This window comes from Aplidium turbinatum, chromosome 10 (genome assembly GCF_918807975.1).
Source record: "Aplidium turbinatum chromosome 10, kaAplTurb1.1, whole genome shotgun sequence".
Classification (NCBI taxonomy): domain Eukaryota; kingdom Metazoa; phylum Chordata; class Ascidiacea; order Aplousobranchia; family Polyclinidae; genus Aplidium; species Aplidium turbinatum.
Window position 1 is genome coordinate 20,457,406 of NC_137481.1, and position 19,792 is coordinate 20,477,197.

The 19,792-nt window shown below is 37.3% G+C and overlaps 2 protein-coding genes across 2 annotated transcripts; one reads left to right on the forward strand and one right to left on the reverse strand.

Moving 5' to 3' along the window:
- Positions 1-1,401: 1,401 nt before the first annotated feature.
- LOC145778001 (ribose-5-phosphate isomerase-like) lies at positions 1,402-8,905 on the forward strand. The gene is made up of 7 exons (XM_082589382.1): positions 1,402-1,542; positions 2,186-2,246; positions 3,179-3,359; positions 3,618-3,686; positions 6,109-6,250; positions 8,065-8,164; positions 8,603-8,905. The coding sequence occupies exons 1-7, from the start codon at positions 1,462-1,464 to the stop codon at positions 8,689-8,691; spliced, it is 723 nt and encodes a 240-aa protein (XP_082445508.1). The 5' UTR covers positions 1,402-1,461; the 3' UTR covers positions 8,692-8,905.
- On the reverse strand, positions 8,732-13,145 carry LOC145778000 (prostaglandin E synthase 2-like). The gene is made up of 6 exons (XM_082589381.1): positions 12,836-13,145; positions 11,179-11,379; positions 10,097-10,308; positions 9,525-9,728; positions 9,212-9,329; positions 8,732-8,934 (listed from the first exon to the last, which is right to left on the reverse strand). The coding sequence occupies exons 1-6, from the start codon at positions 13,136-13,138 to the stop codon at positions 8,794-8,796; spliced, it is 1,179 nt and encodes a 392-aa protein (XP_082445507.1). The 5' UTR covers positions 13,139-13,145; the 3' UTR covers positions 8,732-8,793.
- Between the last annotated feature and the right edge of the window lie 6,647 nt (positions 13,146-19,792).

Genomic DNA, 19,792 nt, shown 5'->3' on the forward strand with positions numbered 1-19,792 from the left:
ACGCCTTCCGACGTACACCTGACCCACGCTGCAGCCGACTGCAATGTCTGTTTCCGGTTGTCTACTCTATTTATGACTGAAATTTGGTACTACCCATTACTCGAAATCGATATTCGCTGGAGGGGCATCTTTTTTGTTGAATTTGTATTAGCTTACGTTTATTTTATGTAATGTTGTCCGCTCACTATCTTGTCTCATGACCACACTCCCGTATACAGTAATGCTAATTTAAAATTATGATACTTGGCAACACTCCACTCTGGAATGACAACAGGTTTGATTGGGAAAAACTTAGAACATCACACAACGAAAGAGAAAATTGAATTGAGTCCTGTCTTTGTCATGAGTTACCAAGGGGGGTGGGGGGGGGACTTATATACCAGTCCCAGGTATTCAAGTCCCCCCACCCCCTTTGGTAAATCATGACAAAGGCAGGACTCAATTTGATTTTCTCTTTCGCCTTAGTTGTGTGATGTTCTAGAAGTTACCGTTTGATTGCTTTGATTGGTAGGGGATGTGGGATGGGTTTGCTGGAGTCCAGGGCTCACATGCTTGGGTTGTTAAACTCAGATCTGGGTTTTTTGCTACCCATCTGGGTTTTTTAAGTTGTTTTTTTTTATAAAACGTTGGTATCTGTTTTTTTTCTGCATTTTTAACTTTTCTTCAATTGCTTTTGCATAAAATTATAGAAATTGCGAGCTGAATTAACCATTCTAAGTAGGCTACGGTAATCATTTTGCTACAAAATATTGCCTATCTAAAATAAATTTTGTCTGAGTTGAAAGCTATAGGTTAGTTCCCCCTACTGATCACAAATAAAGCATTCAGTTTCCAGTTTGAGCGCCGGTAATGACTTTCAATCAAGTTTAATTGCAGTTTTACCAGGTTTCTTTACTGAGTGAGTGTCACTAGTTTTGTGAAAGATTTGTTAATGAAAAAACAGGCCATAAAAAGAGGGAGGAAAACTGTCATGCCTGGAAACCTATAAGAAAATTGGTGAATGAATGGTGTATGCCATCAAAGTCTTATACCGTATAAAGGAACCGAAATGAAGACAAATCTTGTCTCATGCATAGGTCGACCCCTGTTTTTTTAGGTGAAAATCATTGGCAAAAATCTCAACCTATACTCGAGTATATACGATACGTGACAAGTGCAGAAAGTAATTGAAAAGAAATTATAAAGTCTTATTCAAATAGAACCTTTTGATGATCCCAATTCCCAACAGCCTGTTAAAGTTTTTTAGTGAGTACAGTTGTAGTTATATTGGATGTAGTTCGCTTTGCTTGGCTGATTGTCGAACACTGTTTTAAGAACACATTCTTAACAGGGATTCTTAATAGTATCCTACCTAATACCTATTGTTTAATTTGCTGGTTACCGTATATATTTAGATAATAAGCTACAGTGCCTTATTTCTTATACAATACTAAAAAAATTTGTAGTAGGCTAGCTATAAAAATGGCCTCATCCGGTGTTCGATCTGCTGTTGAGATGGCTAAGAGAGAAGCTGCAAGAACTGCAGTTGACCAATATGTTTTGGTATGAAACTTAATACTAAATTAGCTAAAATAAGCACCACATTAAAGGACTCTGTGTATTTCATTCATTTAGAAAGTGGCTATATACATATCTATAATTTTATGGTACTGTCCATACGCATGTGCTGTTGCATTAAAAAAATTGTATTATATTTAATGCAGTGCTCTTCAGTCTTTATGTCATTGTGAAACCCTTGATTTATGGTTGTGGAATGCACATTTTAGGAATTTGTTTTCGAATTGTTTAAATTTGTTACATCTTGGTTGCAATTGCAAGAAAAGGTTTAGCATTAAAGCTTCTTTTGTTCTGTTTTTTTTTTTAACTGTTCTAATCTACCAGTAGCGTAAGCACCCACTGGCAAAATGTCCCATGTTCTTAGATTAAATGCCTTTTGGACAGTTTATTTTTTAATACCGGTATTGATATATTTCATAGTTGTTACAAAGTTGCCCAGTTGGTAGGGTTAACAAATCCAGAAAATACTGTACATACCTGTTCCTCAACTTTAAGATTGCAATAATAACTGTATCATGTAGTGTGAGCTTTTGAGGTGTGAGGGTGGATGGTATTCTTGTAACATCAACAATGCATTACATCAGAAACATAAAATTTAAGTATATACGAATACATCTTGTAATTTCAGAATGGTCAAAGTATTGGCATTGGAAGTGGCTCAACGATAACCTACGCTGTAGAACGTCTAGGTAAGAACTAATTACATAGATGATGATATTTTTTCTGTTTGATCTTAATATACAATGTTGTAATATATGGTGTTCACCTTCAAGACTGCTTGTGGTTCATGAAAATAGTGTATTTTTATATAATTTTATATAAAGTTGTATCCATCGCAAGCATACCTTACTCACTGTGCTGTACAAAGCAGACAATGTCAATTGTCAATGCAGCCATATAAAAGTTAGCCGAGTGTATTTACTGCATTGTTGCACAATTAAAATTTATATTTATACAGCAACCATTTGATATCAGTATTTGCGACTACAAATCCAAATATGAGAGATTGTTGATATTTTTCTTGTTATATTGGTGGTGTTTTTATCATGCAGTCCACGTTTAAAATTCAGACTTTTTAAGACATAGCATTTTATTAGGTAGCCTATGGTGATTATGTGCCTTATCTGATGCAGCTATTGGCAATTATGGTCTTTCAAACCTCTTGGTCATTTAACATTCCAAAAATCCATATATGAATTTGGGTTTTGGCTGTTGTGTTTATGGCCCATTTATTCAGACTGTTTAAATAGCTTACGTTAACCTTAGTCGGCCTGTGCTTCTTTTACCTTGCACCATGTCTATTGTATGCTTTTTCTGATTCTTAAACCAATAATTTAGAAGAAATTAGACAATAGACACTGTGAAGTCGAATAGCTTGTTATTTTTGCCCACATGAAGTTTAAAAATATAATCCCCTATTTTAACTTATGTTTAAAAAAACATCAATCAAAATTGTGCAGCAAGTTTAACAGCAATGTGATAAAGCAGCAATAACTAATAGGCAAAGTTACTTCAAAATCAACACTGTTAGGAATTTAGAGTGGGGCACAATGTACAGTATGACACACTTTCCGAGGTTCAACCTTGCGTTTCCATTCATAACTTTTGATTTTAAATGCAGTTGAAAGAAAAAAAGCGGAAAACATAGTAATCAACTGTGTTCCCACCTCATTCCAAGCCAGAGAATTAATATTGAAATATGATTTGCCGCTCAGCGACTTGGACAGGCATCCAGTTTTAGACGTGGCAATCGATGGAGCAGATGAAGTAGACAAAGACTTTGTGCTAATCAAAGGTGGCGGGTAGGTGTACAACTACAGTATACATGTCTATCATAAAAAAATGTTCAAGGTATTGATTTACTTTTTGAAACATAAGGTCTTCTTGATTTTGAAGTTCCTTTTAGTGGACATCGGGGTCGACATATTTCTTTTACCAGCAACAAGTCCCCAACAAAGTCAACACGGATGCATGCTTTTAAAAATCACACTGGTTTATGTGTCTTTTCTTCAGTCAGAGTGTGCATTATTACTGTCAGTTGCATATGGAATTTTTTTCAGTGGGTGCCTCACGCAAGAAAAAATTGTTGCTGCTGCCGCAAAGACATTTGTTGTAATTGGAGATTACAGGTAAGCGGGAACGTTATCAGGTCAGCGCTATTGGAAAACTATTGCGCTTTATAAAGCAGCTCAATACGCAACTACTTGATATGATTAATCAGAAACGAAAATCGCCCAGACTTTGCAGAAAATGATAGTTCTGTTTTGTTGTCGCATACCCTGCAGTTTCGTGATTAATAAATAAATTACAATTTTGGTAGAGAGGTGACTTTCTTCAACCATAGACAGATAAAACCAAGCAACCACATGGCATTTAACATCATACATTAGAGTGAACATAAACTATAAAATCCATGCTCATAAAATCCTGCAATCCTCGCTTCAATACGCAGTTGTTTGCCGCAGGCGCTTCCTGTCTCCTAAACGTGTTTTCTTAATTTGTTGTATGATGCGCTTTTTGCCTCGCGCAATTAACCGCCATGTGATGTGCCTTTCTCCTCTGCTTTGCAGTTTCATTCTTGTGCAGTTCGTTTTCAATTCCTTGTGTAGATCAGTTATTTATTTTAAATATATTGTAGATTAAAATCAGTTATTTTCGTTACTTGAGAAGGACTAACTTGAGTATGGCCGAAAACGTTTTTAGTTTATGTTCACTTTAATGTGTTAAATGCCGTGTGGTTGCTCGGTTTTGTCTGTCTATAATAAATAAATTGTCAAAGGAGTGTTTCTATATATAAAACTACTGCAAATCTTGGAATTCTTGGTAATATATTACATTAATATAAATACAATTTTACTTTCTTCAACCATAGACAGATAAAACCGAGCAACCACATGGCATTTAACATCATACATTAAACTGAACATAAACTAAAAACGTTCGTGGTTTTATGTTTAACTTCCATGTATTATGTTAAATGCCGTGTGGTTGCTTGGTTTTATCTGTCTATGGTTACTATAAATATCCTGTAAATTACTATAAATAAAATAAATATCCTGCTTCCTCACTCCCACTTGGTTCTGAGCTTCAGAGACGGGAGTGGGTGACACTGAACCAATTAAGAACGGGAGTTGGCCGCTTCAGTGCTTGCTTGACACACTGGGGCATGAGGGACTCTGCTGCGTGTCAGTATAGTGCGACGGAGCAAACAGCCAACCACACCATGTTTGGGTCTCCCATCTCGGAATGGCCCGTTTCGGTGAGTCCGATTCGGTGAGTCCGATCCCTTAATGGGGGATTTTTTCAATTTTTTTTTTTAATTATCGGCTACCGTAGCCTAATTATCGTTGCCGTTTTAGGGTTAAGAATTAGGGGTTAGGGTTAGAGGTTAGGAACTCACCGAATCGGACTCACCGAATAGTAGCAGACCCCCTCCCATCTATTCCCCTCCCAATGGACTAACGAAAAGTTGGCTCTAAGTCCTTCCCTTTTTCTTACCACAAACTTTCTGCTTCATACGAACGACATTAAAATGCTGCCAAGTAGGGTCGCAAAATTCCCGGGAATTTTCAGAGCCGAAACTTTCCATGGAAATTTTGGGAATTAACGGGAATTTTCGGAAACATTCAAAACAATCTTAATTTGATGTTGAAACAGGAAAATAATGGCCTTATACTGTTTAGAATAAAAGTACTATGTGTAACTAAAATACTTAAGAACATACAAACACATGGTTTAGTTTAATAACTCCAAAAATGAATCATCACCAGCTGTTTTTTTACAAAGAAAAATAATACTGAGTCAGTTACAAAGTCGTTGTTCTAGTTGCTGCCGGTTAGCATCTCCTCCTGCTCGGCTTCTTCAGATGATGTACTAATGACTGTTCTGGCAGCGTCATTGACTTCAGAGTCAACTTCAACTTGAGTTGACTTGTCTTCACAGGGCTCAAACAATGCCAAGTTTGACCTGGCTGATACTAGTTTTTTCACCCTTTCATTTGCGAGCCTATTGCGGACCTTGGTGTGAGTGTTCCCAAATATGATCAGTATTTTTTTAAACATTGAAAAAGTATGCATAATCAGCATAATAAGCCTCATTCTTAATTAACACCAAATTAGTGTTTAGAATAATTAAAGAAAATAAGAAATGCTTAAGATAGGTTTTTGATATTTTTTTCTAATTGATGAAATATTTAACAAATTTTTTAAACATAATAAATGCCAAATGAAAATTCCCCAATATTCCCGGGTCCTTCAAAATTCCCAGAAAGTTTCCAAAATTCCCGGAAACTTTCCACCCCTTTACAACCCTACTGCCAAGGAGTGTTATGTTTTGGTGGCTTCGTGAACTGCAGCTTCTATATAACCAAAACACATGGTTAGAGTGCTAGCTTTTGTTGTACAATACAAGTTTGAAACGACGCACTGGCTTCATCTCGAATATAGAACATTGTGGCAGTCGAACTACTTATTCTTTGCAAATTGAAATATCTCATCGCCAGTAGCTAAGAATTTACTTGCATAACGTTATTTATCGGGTATTATTATATAGAAAAGATTCCACCAACCTCGGAGACCAATGGAAGAAAGGAGTACCAATAGAAGTCTTACCAATGGCGTACGTTCCTATCACGCGGCTTATTGAATCAAAGTATGGAGGAACTGCTGAGCTAAGAATGGCTCAGCGCAAAGCTGTGAGTAATCTGTTTTGTAGTAACCATTTTTGTAGTTTTGGAGTAACCATACAGTGTTTTACGTTTTGCATTGTATTGCTTTCGATTGTTTCACAATAAACTGCAATGAAGTAATAAGTAATGTATAGGATTTCTTGATCATATTAGATTGATTATTAAATTCAATCAAGAAAATGAAATATCTTCTGGCAGGTGTCAAATATTACAAAAATAAATTTTACGGAAGATGATCTAGCTGCTAGCAGATCGAAATTGATTTTTGGCTATTTATGATTGATGTGTGAAAATAAACCGTTTATATTATAGGCATTAGGCAATGTAGTGTAGCTTAGGCTTTTGCGATCATACAATATTTGATTCATTCTGATTTGCTCCAGTTCGTGAAGTGCCTGATTTTATGAACCAAAGAACGATAAGATCAAGCAAGGATGGTTTAACTTTCGGGATGCGCTGTCAGGCAGCGCATATCAAGAACAGTCCTCCATTTAGCAACATTCAAGCGGTAACTTCACTCTTTCAATTCTCGGGCCTACATCAGTAGTTCAAAGCTTCTACAATCTACAAGTATGCCAGCATAGAATTTTGAAATACACTTGATCAGTACGAGGTCAACCTCAGCACAGCTGCTCAGAAGCGTTTTTAAAAACTTTTGTACTAGTCGCTTTACAATAGGGTAGCCTATTAAAAACAGAGAGAGACTGTTCACCAGGCATTTGATAATAAAAGTAATTTGCGTTCTTCTGGTGACTATTTACTAGGTTACCTCCTGATGTTAAAGATGATAACTAGCTTTTGTATTTCCGACGTTTCGTCAGTCAGCACGACTGACTTTATCAAGGTGGCTAAAACAGGTTAACACATCCTGTTCAGCAACGATGGCACAACACAAAAACATACTGATAAAATGAATAAAGTCAAGCAGCAAGAATCAGAATTAAAACACGCAACAAGATACCTAGAGGTTAAACTGAATGCAGTGAATGCCTAAAACCAGTAGGCTACTTTCCAACAGCTAAATTTATCTATCTATTGGGCCACCGTCAAGAAACGTTGAAAAGACATCAGACAAGACAGAAAACAAGGGGATTAGCAATAACAATGATAGAGAAGACGCACTGAGAATGGAAAAGGTGAAGCTAAAGTTAAAGTAATTTTTTGTACACAGAGGGGAAATTCTGACCATCTTTCTGGTTAAGAGCATGTTGTGCTTTCTGGTTTATGTACCACTTTTCTGTAAACTCTGCAGCCGGCAGCCTCAAGCTAAAACAAAGAACCATTTTAAAAAACCACTCACTGACTTCAACACCATTCGGCATAGCACATGACTAGGGAACTGTGTTCCGAAAGCTAGTGTAATTTGATATTGCCAAAAAGAACCCGCAGCATCAGGCTATAACAGATCGTTTGAATCTACACTGTGAAGTAAGCAACGATCATGCTGCTAAAAGCGAAACTCATTCAACTACATTTACTTTATCAGTATGTTTTTGTGTTGCGCCATCGTTGCTGAACAGGTTGTGTTAACCTGTTTTAGCCACCTTGATAAAGTCAGTCGTGCTGACTGACGAAACGTCGGAAATACAAAAGCTAGTTATCATCTTTAACATCAGGAGGTAACCTAGTAAATAGTCACCAGAAGAACGCAAATTACTTTTATTATAGGGTAGAATTAGAATGACTCATGGTCGACGGTACAATTAGTTCAATTTGCTATTTATACTTACATGTAAATCGTAAAGCGTTATTGCGATTCCAGAACGTTGGTTTAAAACCACTGTTGTGAAGTTTAGGCGTCATGTCTCGTTAACTTTTAGGGTCCAGTTGTTACAGACAACGGTAACTTTATCCTGGACTGGAAATTTGACACCGTTCATAACTGGAGTGATGTTCATCGGTTCATTAAAATGATGCCAGGTGAGATGCGGCTTTACAATACCAATGTAGGGTGGGCGAAACATAATTTCAAGACATCTGTTGTGGTGTCAAATCACAAACTGTCGCATGTGATCTGCATTTGGGGTGACGTTTCGTCAATTAGTGATACTGACTTCTTCCACAAGGAATGCAGAGCTAGCACATGACCGGTTTTGTTTTATTTTTATACAAATGTCACAACCTCACTCTTTTTTTTGTTGTAGCATAATTTGGTCTGCTCAGTTCTAAGCTGCTGTATATCTGGACTAACCAATAATCATACCACCTCACTGTAACCTAAACACTGCAAATTCTGTCGCTTTTACATTGATTCAACGTCTGCAGACGTTGATCTTGGTTGAGAAGCTCCCCAATCTACAGCAATTGCATCATTTCAGTAACTTCACTTGATTATTAAATTCAATTTCTTACGCATAGGTGTAGTGGAGACGGGCTTGTTTGTCAACATGGCTGCTGCTGTCATCTTCGGCATGGAAGACGGAACTATTAAGAAGAAAGTGAAATGAGTCGCTCAGCAAGTCTTTCTGAAGATGCCAGTAACCCGTGCAACAGGCGTGAACGTATATTTTGGATTAAGCGCGCAATAATACACAGAAAAAAAAAGAACTCTACACGATCAACAGCTTTTGTGCATCATGTTCCTCGATGGCCTTTTTTGTACGGAAATACCACTTCTTGATTTTTGAGTGCCGCAGCAAGTCCTCGAATGAATCCAATCCTTCCATGACGGATAGAACACCGAATACAGACTAAAAACAATGTTGAAAAGTAAAATCGAGCTAGCCTACATTCAAACCAGTTTGATTCTTATTCACAATTGTTACAATTTCCGCTTCGCTATTGTTCGTACAAAAATAACTTTAAGTTTACAGCACTGCCTGGATGCATATCCAATAATTTGCTTTGAGATTCACTTTGTTCTAAGTGGTACAGATGGATTTTCTTGTATCGTTTTCCGAGCAAACAAAGCTTGCCTATTTTACCTCGCTTCAACACATGGCAACGTTTTAACCGTGTTTTACTTACAATGTCTGCCAAATTGGGTTTATCGCCACCCATGAATTTTCGTTCTTTGCCAATCGCTTCAACCCACTTGTTGCATGCTTTGTAAAGATCAAGTCGAACGTCTTCACTGATATTGTACCTGTGAAATCATTTGCCGCTGTAAAAGAATACTGATGCAATATTAAATGAAAACAGAACAATCGCCAACGTTTGTTGAATGTTGATACTTCAACTTTAGGCTTGTGAGCGTATGAAACTCCGGTAATTAAGCTTCCTCAAAAGGCGATTTTAGATGCAGATAATTATCCTACTAGCAATAAAAAAAACTGCGCACTTTTTTTTTAGTTTCTTGCTTATGATCCACATCGCAGTGGAACCAAACACAGTGGCCACCACGCCCTCCCAAGTTCCGTTGAACCTCCCCTGCTTCACGTGATGGTTAAATGCTTGGTAAGCCTCTCTGTAGGTGCGGTAAACATTCGGGGAGATAATGTGCACCAGGTAATCGTCCGCCCATTTTCTCCATTCCACTTCTTCCCTGCAACAAAGACGCGAATCGTTAACACTGTACTTCGAAAACAGTTCCTTTTGTGAAATTAAAACAATATCGCTAGCGTTCGGGCAGAGAGTGGTATTCTTAAGATGTAAATTTTGACACAGGGATGATTTTAGGGGCCCCCAAACGTGAATAAACCACCGCATATTCTTTGGATATACAGTAGTGCGTTTTTTGTGTCTTAATTTGGAGCATGAGGATCGCATTGGCACCGGACCCAAATTATCGTCTCAACGGCCCTAGGCATTAGCATTGCCAAAAGTAGGCTTCTTCTAAAGTTATCACTATCAGTAATTACACAAAAACTTGGAAGTGCGTCAACTTTCCCAAATTGCATCGAAAAATTTTACTTTCGCGGGTCTTCGGCATTAGACACAGAACCCTTCCATGTTTCTTCGTGAATAAGCCAATGCTTGTTGAGAATCACATCTTTAACTTTTCCATCATGTTGGTCAACTTCGTTTTTGTGTGGGTATTGTTCTGCCAAGTCGGATATAGACTTGCCTTCATTGATCAAGTAGCTCGCCAAAACGGATATAATGAAAGATGAGTCTGCAAGCTCCTATAAAAACGACACAGTACTTTAAGCATGAGCTCATAACAATACAAAACTACACAACATCAGCTACTATGTGTAACAATGATACAATAAAGTGACACATAAACGGTTTACTTGTGAAGGTGGATATTCTATGAGATTTATTACATCTTTATAAGGACACCTTTCTTTCTAAGTAGATCTTGAAAAGTCGCTCTAAGCCTAAACCTGCTATAAACAGACCAATAACCTTGTTAATTTCCTTTTGACAATTTTTGAAGCAAGAGTGTGGCCAAGTTGTGCCACCTTGTGCACATCAGCGATAAAAATTCAGATATAATTCAATGCTCCAAGAAATAGCGACATATGCCAAGTCTTCACTACTGTATGCATCTTTTGAGGTTGTTGCCACATTTCTTACAATTTGTCATAATCTTACATACACCATGGCCACCTGGAGATGCGGCCTGATTTGTCACATTTTGCAGATTTTGATTACAGCTACTGCTAGTGCTTGACTGACATTTTTTGAGATGTTTTTACTTTTTGCGGTTTCCTAATGACATAAAACTTTTTTGTTGCCTTGGGGAAGCAGTAGCAAATGTAGAAAAAGTAAGTTGAAAAACGCAAAATCAGACTGTTATTGAAAATTAACAGTCTGACTAAAATCTTCGAAATCAAATTTTCTTTGTTTTTCAACATGTGAAGATGTTAAAACCTATTGTGTCATCTGGAGAAAAGAATAAAGAAAGCGTAAAAATCTAATTTTTAGAAAAATTTATTTAAACGTTCGCTCAAAGTTAGAAAAACCTGGAAATTTCTGCAAAATGTAACAAATCAGGCCATATCTTTAGGTGGCCATGCATACACCAATGTATTTAATTGACAGTCTACCTGTGTTTTTCCATCTTTCTCAACAACAACAATGGGCACCTTCTTAGATTTTGCAAATTTGATTTCCTTTTTAAAAATGGGATGCACTTCTATCATCTCAAAAGGAATGTTGTGTGCTTGGAGAAAAAATCTTGTCTTGCTACAAAAAGGACATGTTTGGTACTGATAGAGTTTAATAGTCATTCCATCCCACTTTTTGTCCTGAAAAGGTAATTTTTCATCAACCTTAGTTTATTAAAATGAAATTAGCTTTAAAATACCCTGCAGGGGTAATTCCTGCTTTTCATGTTGCAATACTGAAGGAGTGAGGGAGGGGTTATTGAGTGAAATTTTGTATGCAGACGACCTGGTCTTGACAAGTAATAGTATGGAGGGACTGGAGAGAAAGTTTGAGAAATGGAAAGAAGCATTTGAAACCAAGGGTATGAAGGTGAATCTTGAAAAAACAAAAGTGATGGTGAGTGGAGCAGAAGGAACAGTTGTTGAGAGCAAAGTAGATCCCTGTGGAATATGTGGCAAGAGAGTGATGAGAAATTCAATGCAATGCAAGGAATGTGGAAAGTGGGTACATGCAAGATGTGCTAATGTCAAGAGAGCCGCAACAAGATTGGCGAAGTGTTTTGTTTGTGGGAAATGCAGTAAAGGAAGGAATGAAGTGGAAGGCCATGATGATGAGTTCTGCCATGGCATCGAAACAGTGACAGACTTCTGTTATCTGGGTGATCGGATAAATGGAAGTGGTGGATGTGAAGCAGCGGTGACAACAAGGGCAAGATTGGGCTGGGCAAAGTTCAGGGAATGTGGGGAAATGTTGTATGGCAGAAAATTCTCACTAAGGATGAAAGGGAAAGTATATCGGAGCTGTGTGCGGCCTGCAATGCTATATGGTAGCGAGACATGGATATTGAGAGAGAGTGAACTGGCAATCCTGAGAAGAACGGAAAGGTCAATGGTGAGAGCAATGTGTGGGGTGAAAACGAGAAGGGAAAAAAGGACTGAAGAATTGTTGGATATGCTAGAGATGAGAGAGACCATAGACCAACTGGCAAGGGCAAATGGAGTAAGATGGTATGGACATGTGATAAGGAGGGAGGAAGGAAGTTTTCTTAGAAAGGCACTAGATCTAAAGGTGGATGGGAAGAGGAAACGCGGTCGTCCAAGAAGAACGTGGAAACAACAAGTGAAGGATGAATTTAAAAAAGTCGGACTGAAGGAGGAAGATGCAAGGGACAGGGTGAAATGGAGAAAAGGGATTAAAACAATTGCTGCGCGGAAACAATCGGCCACCCCCACTAGTGGGGAACAAACCGACGATGGATTATGATGATGATGATGATGAATACTATTGATATATATGTTGGATTGTTGGTGCCATGCATTGAAGATATTTTGTAAAGCCACACATACACGATTGACCCAGTTTTGAAACAAGGTTAAAATTTTTGAAGCCGATAAAAGACATACATATATGTAACCTTTGGAGGCTTTACTTATATTATAAGTTGTAAAAAAACTTTATAAATATGAGACACATTCACAAAATAGTGCGCCACAAAGTTTAATTTTTCAAAAATATTGCAGCATTATACATTTGAAGATTGCTGATTTACGATATAATGTAATTTATGCTTTTATTTGGACACGATTGAATACTTACCACACTTTTTTGGTTTGATTCAGTACAATGGGCTGTGTCTTTCTTTTGCAATGCAGCTATTCCCACTCCACAAGCAAAAAGCAACAATGACTTTGAAAGCCATCGATTTGAAGATATGCCATTATTGTTGGAAAAATTTGAATATAAAATACTTGGCAATTTCGAATTTGAATAATGCCTTTTGCTTGTGTTATTTAAATATGCAGAACTTGCAGAAAATATTCTGTTTCGAAAAAGGTCACTTTGTATACAGCGAGCAATCAGAGGACCATTACAAGACACTTTTACAACTAGTTTATACATGATTTTTAACTCTAAAATTCCACAAGTTGTAATAAATTAGAATGTTATAATATGGTCATGGTCACATTACTATATCATCATGCATTAAAGCAGGGGTGTGCAACCTTTATTACAGGAGGGCCAGATATAAATATCTGGGTGAAGCCGCGGGCCGCACGTTTATTTAACACATGCTTTCTAGTAGTTGCAGGCAAAAAAAGTAGTTTTTTACTGATTCATGTTATTCTTACGGCATAATGAAGGGACCTTATCTCCTTGCAGAAATAATAAGTTAAGACCCATAAATTTCTGAAGAAAACTGCTATTCAAATTTATTGTCACACCATCTTTAAACGAGTTCAGTGAGAGATTTGCAGCTGGCTTCTTTTCCCGACGACTTTTTCCAAATTTACTTTAATGGAAGTGCTCGCAATTTGAAGTCGATTATCCAAGTGTTCCTCTCTCAGAACCGATCTATAGGGAGATTTTATGGCGCCCATTTTAGAAAAAAATTTGTTCGCACAAATACGTTGCCAAAAAGAACCATTTTTGAAGCCATGAATTTTTTCAAATGTGCAAAGTCATCTTGGTTGGGATGTTTTCAGTAAAAATCGCCAAGATTCATTTTTAAATACTTTGCTTTCAATTTCGTTTACTCTTGAAGATCAATCAGTTCAAGTTGGATATCAGCTGGTGCTTTGTCATTGTCCGTGTTGAATGGCCAGGGATTCATAGTATAAGGATCGCCAACTCGGCTGAAAATCCGACAATCGGAGTGTAAAAGTGTTGCCAGATATTTTTATATTTTTAGAACAAAATATTATTTTGGCATTTTTAAAGAGTAGCGGTCGCCCAAAACTTGTCCGTTTAAAACTAACCTGAAGTTTAAAGTTGAACAAGATTGAGTTAAAGTAGTTTGTAGTTGTAACTTTGCAATAAGAATGTTCTAAATTTATGCACCAAACTTAAATAAAACTTGCAGGTGTAAAAAAAATTATTAGAAACCAGTTAAGAACAAAAAAATTTGAGAAAGTTAAAATATACCTCAGGACACTGGCGCCGACTTACGGGGTTACGGGGTGGCCACGCCACCCCGTTTAGGTTACATTGCTTACTGCAAATAAATGTAATTTGAACGGATGTTTAAATCTTTTTTTGATCATTGGTTTTCGCTTCAAGTCAACGTAAAGCAAGAGGTGAACCAATACAGTATTGCGAAGAAAATGATTGTTTTTGTCACAAGCATGATACTCGCGTAACATCAAGCAAGCTACGTGAACGAGTTTTTTCCTTGTTGTTGCGATCGTTTTATTTGTTACTTGTCATAAGTCATTGTTACATTTGTTAGGTTTACAATGGGATTTATTAATCAATAAAATACGATCTTTCCAATTTCCAATGCCTCCCTCAAAAATCTTTTTTTTTTTTTTTAAACTGCTTATAATATCGCTATAAATTATGACAGCTATAAAATACTTGGAAACAAAATTATCTCGATGATTGATGGCTCCACCCCCTAAATGAATATCTATTTTCAAATTTCATTAAAAAAAATGCAATTTTCGAAACTATTGTTTGAAAAGTGCACTCAGCATGTAAAGTAGCAGTTTTAACGTTCTGCAAATTTATACGTTTACATGTAACAATGTTAAAAACAGATTTTTGTTTCAACTATGTCGCAACTGCTTGATCTATTTGCAAGCAATGAAACAATTTCATTAATGCTTCCAAACGTGGTCTGCATTGTAAAAATATACTTATCGTTGCCTTCCACCACCTGCGAGGCGGAGCGATCGTTTAGTGCACTCAGGCGCATAAAAACCTACTTGCGATCTACCATGACGCAACAGCGATTGAACCACGTCCTAATTTTTAATGTTTATCAAACTGAAGCTTCACGGTTACAACTTGACCAGTTGATTAACAGTTGGATTGACAGAGCTGCTGTTCGCAAAAATACTTTTGCCAAATGTCAAGTGTCAGAGCAGCAACGTAATAATAAAATTCACGACATACTTCCTGTGCTTTGTTTTAAAGTTGCTTTGTAAATTATTGAGTTACAAATCAGGTGTGAAAAGACAATTGCATCTACGAAACACGCTTAGTAAAAATCAAACAAAAACATGCAGTTTGAAAGTTTTTAGATTGCCATATTGTGCTATCCGCCACCCCGTGCAAAAATACAAGTCGGCGCCTATGCCTCAGGAATAAAGAGCTTCATGTTTAAGTGTTGAAGCCGGTAATTATTTTTCAAGTAGGCTTAATATGTTTTATGTACAAGAGAAGGTAAATTTGCCAAAAATATGATAGTTTGATAAGTGAACAATAAAATTGCTTTAGATTAGTTTTAAAATATTTCTTTACGGGCAAGTTTTGGGCAACTACTACTTCAAAATGCCAAAATAATATCTTTTCTAAAAATATAAAAATTATCTGGCAACACTTTTACACTCCGGTTGTCGGATATTCACCCGAGTTGGCGATCCCTATAGTATGAATCCCTGTGAATGGCGAAGAGAATATATGATATATATCAAACAAAATGTCCATGAGATTGAAGTCCTTGAAACGAGCCATAAATTCATACAATAGTTTTTCAAGATGTTTTGCAAATTCAGTTTTCTCCTCAGGATGCATTCCATAGTCTCTCAAAGTTGGAAATGGGAAAGATATCCTGTCTGCATGTGGAGTTTCCTAAGTCGTAGCCTAATTTGTTCATAAAGCCTTTTATGTGACCATGCATTTCATTCGCATGCTGATTTTTTCTCTGCAGACTTGTATTGCGATCATTCAGGTGCCTAGTTATATCAACCAAGAAAGCTAGATCGCATATTCAATTTTTGTCTTCCATTTCAGCTATTCGCTGCCCTTTAAGTTTCAAAAAATTCACGACTTCTTTACGCAGTTTGTAAAGTTGTCGCAACATGCAACCATTACTTAACCAACGCACCTTGGAAAAGTACAGTAGATCTTTTATGTGTCATGTTGAGACCATCCAGAAACTCTTAAAAGTGACTTAAAAACGATGGTTGAGCCCTTGTGCTCGAATGAAATTTAAATGACCGGGCTTGTCATCATCGATATTTCTCTCCCTCAAGGCAGACTTCAAGCTGGAAAAGTCCAGTTCGAACTTGTCAAAAATATCAATTACTTCAGTGAAGATGTCAGCACCAGTTGTCATGCCCTTTATTGACTGTAGTGACAGAAGCTCTTCCGTTTCGTTTAAGTCTTTGTCCACTCGTTTTACAACTATGGCCAATCTGTGCTGTGTCCTTCTGGTCCGTACTTTCATCAATCGCAAAACTCCATGAAACAAAGTTCTTCACCTCATCCCTGAGAGTGTCACTAATATTACAAGCAAGATCATCGATACGCCTCGGTATCGTCCACCGTGACAGACTTATTTTCTCGAGCTTCATTCTTCATTTTAGGACACATTTCATCGGCGACATCGATAAGACACTGCTTTACAATATTACCGTCAGAATACGGTTTTATAGTTCAGCTTTTCTCTGTGCAATTCTGTGCCTCTGGTCTACTGATGTTCCAAATAATTAAATACAATCGGATTAGCGGTGGCCGGTTGAAGATTTCTAAAATGGTTAACAGAAGGTGCGAAATGTACAATATTCCACTCTACAATGAATTATTCACACGTACCAGACTAAACTAAATTATGAACACGTTTCGCGGCCACACACAATTCAAAATTGGCACATCGTCGCGGGCTGCACAATTTTTCTTTGCGGGCCGCATTTGGCCCATGGGCCGCACGTTGCACACCCCTGCATTAAAGCATGCAAGGTCTGATCACCTTCTGCAGTATTGGTCCCTAAACATAACAAGCATCCTGACTAACCAGTATGTGATCTTTCTGAGAAACCTGTTATTTTTTGGCAGTGGCTATTTGACCGGTGCCGGTCTTTGAATCTGAAACACTATTTGACCGGTCATGACGTCACTCTATAGGCACTTCTTTCTTTTTCTCTTTCAAAGCAAAAGACGAGAAGAGTGCGTATATAACTTGTAAATTCGATGATTATCTTCAACTGATTGGATGGCGCGTGGGTTACGTCTCTGGTTGGTGTTCCAGAGGGAATGAGTTCGATACTTCGCGGAAGCGTTTTTTTTTAATTTTTAACTAAATTTTGACCCGAAGTGACTCAATCGTTAGGCTGCTGCATTTTTGTAGTCAATTTTTATTTTCGGAAGCCTACAGCCCAATTTTTTATGTCTTTTCAACTATGAGTAATAAAGTCAGAGTTTTTTAATTTTCTTGAATTTGAGAATATCTCTGGATAATTTTCCGTGACCGTGTTTTCCGAACGACGCATTACATTTTTGCGATGTGACCGTGTTTGCCGAACGACGCATTACATTTTTGCGTCGTTCGGCAAACACGGTCACATCCTCTTATGACGAACGGAAAATTATCCAGAGAAATTCTCAAATTCAAGAAAATTAAAAAACTCTGACTTTATTACTCATAGTTGAAAAGACATAAACAATTGAGCTGTAGGCTTCCGAAAATAAAAATTGACTACAAAAATGCAGCAGCCTAACGATTGAGTCACTTCAGGTCAAAATTTAGTTAAAAATTAAAAAAAAAAACGCTTACGTGAAGTATCGAACTCATTCCCTCTGGAACACCAACCAGAGACGTAACCCACGCGCCATCCAATCAGTTAAAGATAATCGTCGAATTTACAAGTTATATACGCACTCTTCTCGTCTTTTGCTTTGAAAGAGAAAAAGAAAGAAGTGCCTATAGAGTGACGTCATGACAGGTCAAATAGTGTTTCAGATTCAAAGACCGGCGCCGGTCAAATAGCCACTGCCTTATTTTTTGTGTGCATTAAATTCTTTTTACATTTCTTTTGTATATATTTTAAATGACAAAATCATCATTTCTATCTGGTGGCAATTAACTAGCAAATCATGAGGTCACCTGTTGTCTTCCTGTCAGTATGGGAAATTTGTGCAACTTTTGCCTTTTGCAGTGTAATATGATATATGTTACGGTAAATATGCAACTTTCAAATACGTGTATTGTTCCTTTTTCTATCGCATAAACCACTGATTGCTTGATATTAAGTACAGAACACAACGGATGCAACCTATTTCGTCCTCTGTTAAGAGTGTTAACGGTTTGCACCCGGACACAACCAACAGTAGCCAGGAATTTTGAAAGGGGGGGGGGGGGGTTGACGGCCGGCGGGCAAAGCCCGACCCCAAAAATTTTTGAAAAATTACTTTGAATTTGGTGCATTCTGAAAGCATTTTCAACAAAAATTTGGGTGTGAATTTTACTGTAAAATGGTGCTGTCCGGTGGCATAGCAAAAGGATAAGATCATGTTTTCTTGGGAATATTTTGGTATTAAAGCTAAGTCTCTATGTTTTCTTGTTGCTAATTCCTGGCTGAGATATTTGAATGTTTGGTATTGGAAAAACTCGCTCTTTTAATGCAGTTTTGTTTAAAATTAGGCAAACTTTGTTTTACAGACATAGAGACTGAAAGCATCATTCTTAATATCGTGACGTGACATGCGTGCCAAAGGGGGGGTTGTAACCCCAACCCCCCTGGCTACGCCACTCACAACCACTATTGTTACTGAAATAACTATTCGGTACAAAGCAATGGTAATTAAAGCATGTACGCTAAAATAATGAAGTGAAGTCTATTACCTTTAGAACCAAAAAAATAAAGAGTCCAAACTGTAGCCTAGATACTAAACTAACGCTCAGCAAAACAAACGTTTCGAAAACTATGCTGTCTTCATCTTCAGTGCTCTAGCCTATTGATATATAACGCTACAGTACTGTATACTCACATATAAACAACAGCACAAAAATGAAGACAGTAGGCCTACAGTAGATGTTGAAAATTTTTAATGTTAAAGTGTACATGAGTTATAATGTAGTCTACTAGACCTACCGTAACTCATGCACACTTATCACTTTAACATTAAAGATTTTCAACACACACTGCAATAAACAATGTAAATACGCAACAGGTACACTAAACTAACAATGAGAAATTAGAGATTTTTAACTTCTCCTACATAGCATCAACTTTGACCTGAGCTAATTTAAGTGTTGCCAATTGCTATAAACTCAATGATTCAAAACTTTCTCCGAGTTTGAAAAGATCATCGGACCACTAGTCATGTGACAACTCAGCAGATAGCAAGTGCTTCAACTCAGCAATTACATTTCAGCTACTACCAAGTCAGCAAATGAGATATATCTTCTCACGTCTAACTTGCTTGGTCATCGCTTGTCAAACTAAATTTGCTGATTTGTGTCACGCCAAGTTATGGCTTGCTCTGTTACTTGCTCAGTTTCATCATTTACAAATTTCAGCCACTTGTTGCTGTTGCAAACTGTTGCTAGCTCTGCAAACTGTTGCTAGCTCAGTTGTCACTTGCTCAGTTCGCAATTGCTGACTTGGAGGAGACTGTTTGACTGAGGGAATCTTTATCTTCGAAGTGAGAAAGCTTCTTCGAAAGCTTAATCCTGGTAGTTTCGCAAACTTGTAGATATTTCGCATTATTAATCCTGGCAGAAGATCCAGATGCGTTGAATAACAGTAAGATTCTGGTCCTCATCCTGTTTCTGCACATGTCTGAGTGACACAAACGCCATGGTTTGAAAGTTTCTCTTGGTTCAGAAAC

Excerpts from the sequence above, each read along its gene's own strand:
- LOC145778001 (XM_082589382.1), top strand. The coding sequence starts at position 1,462 with ATGGCCTCATCCGGTGTTCGATCTGCTGTTGAGATGGCTAAGAGAGAA. Across the intron at positions 1,543-2,185 it reads CAGTTGACCAATATGTTTTG|AATGGTCAAAGTATTGGCAT; the intron begins GTATGAAACTTA and ends TTGTAATTTCAG. Across the intron at positions 2,247-3,178 it reads CTACGCTGTAGAACGTCTAG|TTGAAAGAAAAAAAGCGGAA; the intron begins GTAAGAACTAAT and ends TTTTAAATGCAG.
- LOC145778000 (XM_082589381.1), bottom strand. The coding sequence starts at position 13,138 with ATGTATAAACTAGTTGTAAAAGTGTCTTGTAATGGTCCTCTGATTGCT. Across the intron at positions 11,380-12,835 it reads AATCAAACCAAAAAAGTGTG|GACAAAAAGTGGGATGGAAT; the intron begins GTAAGTATTCAA and ends TTACCTTTTCAG. Across the intron at positions 9,330-9,524 it reads AGCAAGAAACTAAAAAAAAA|GTACAATATCAGTGAAGACG; the intron begins GTGCGCAGTTTT and ends ATGATTTCACAG.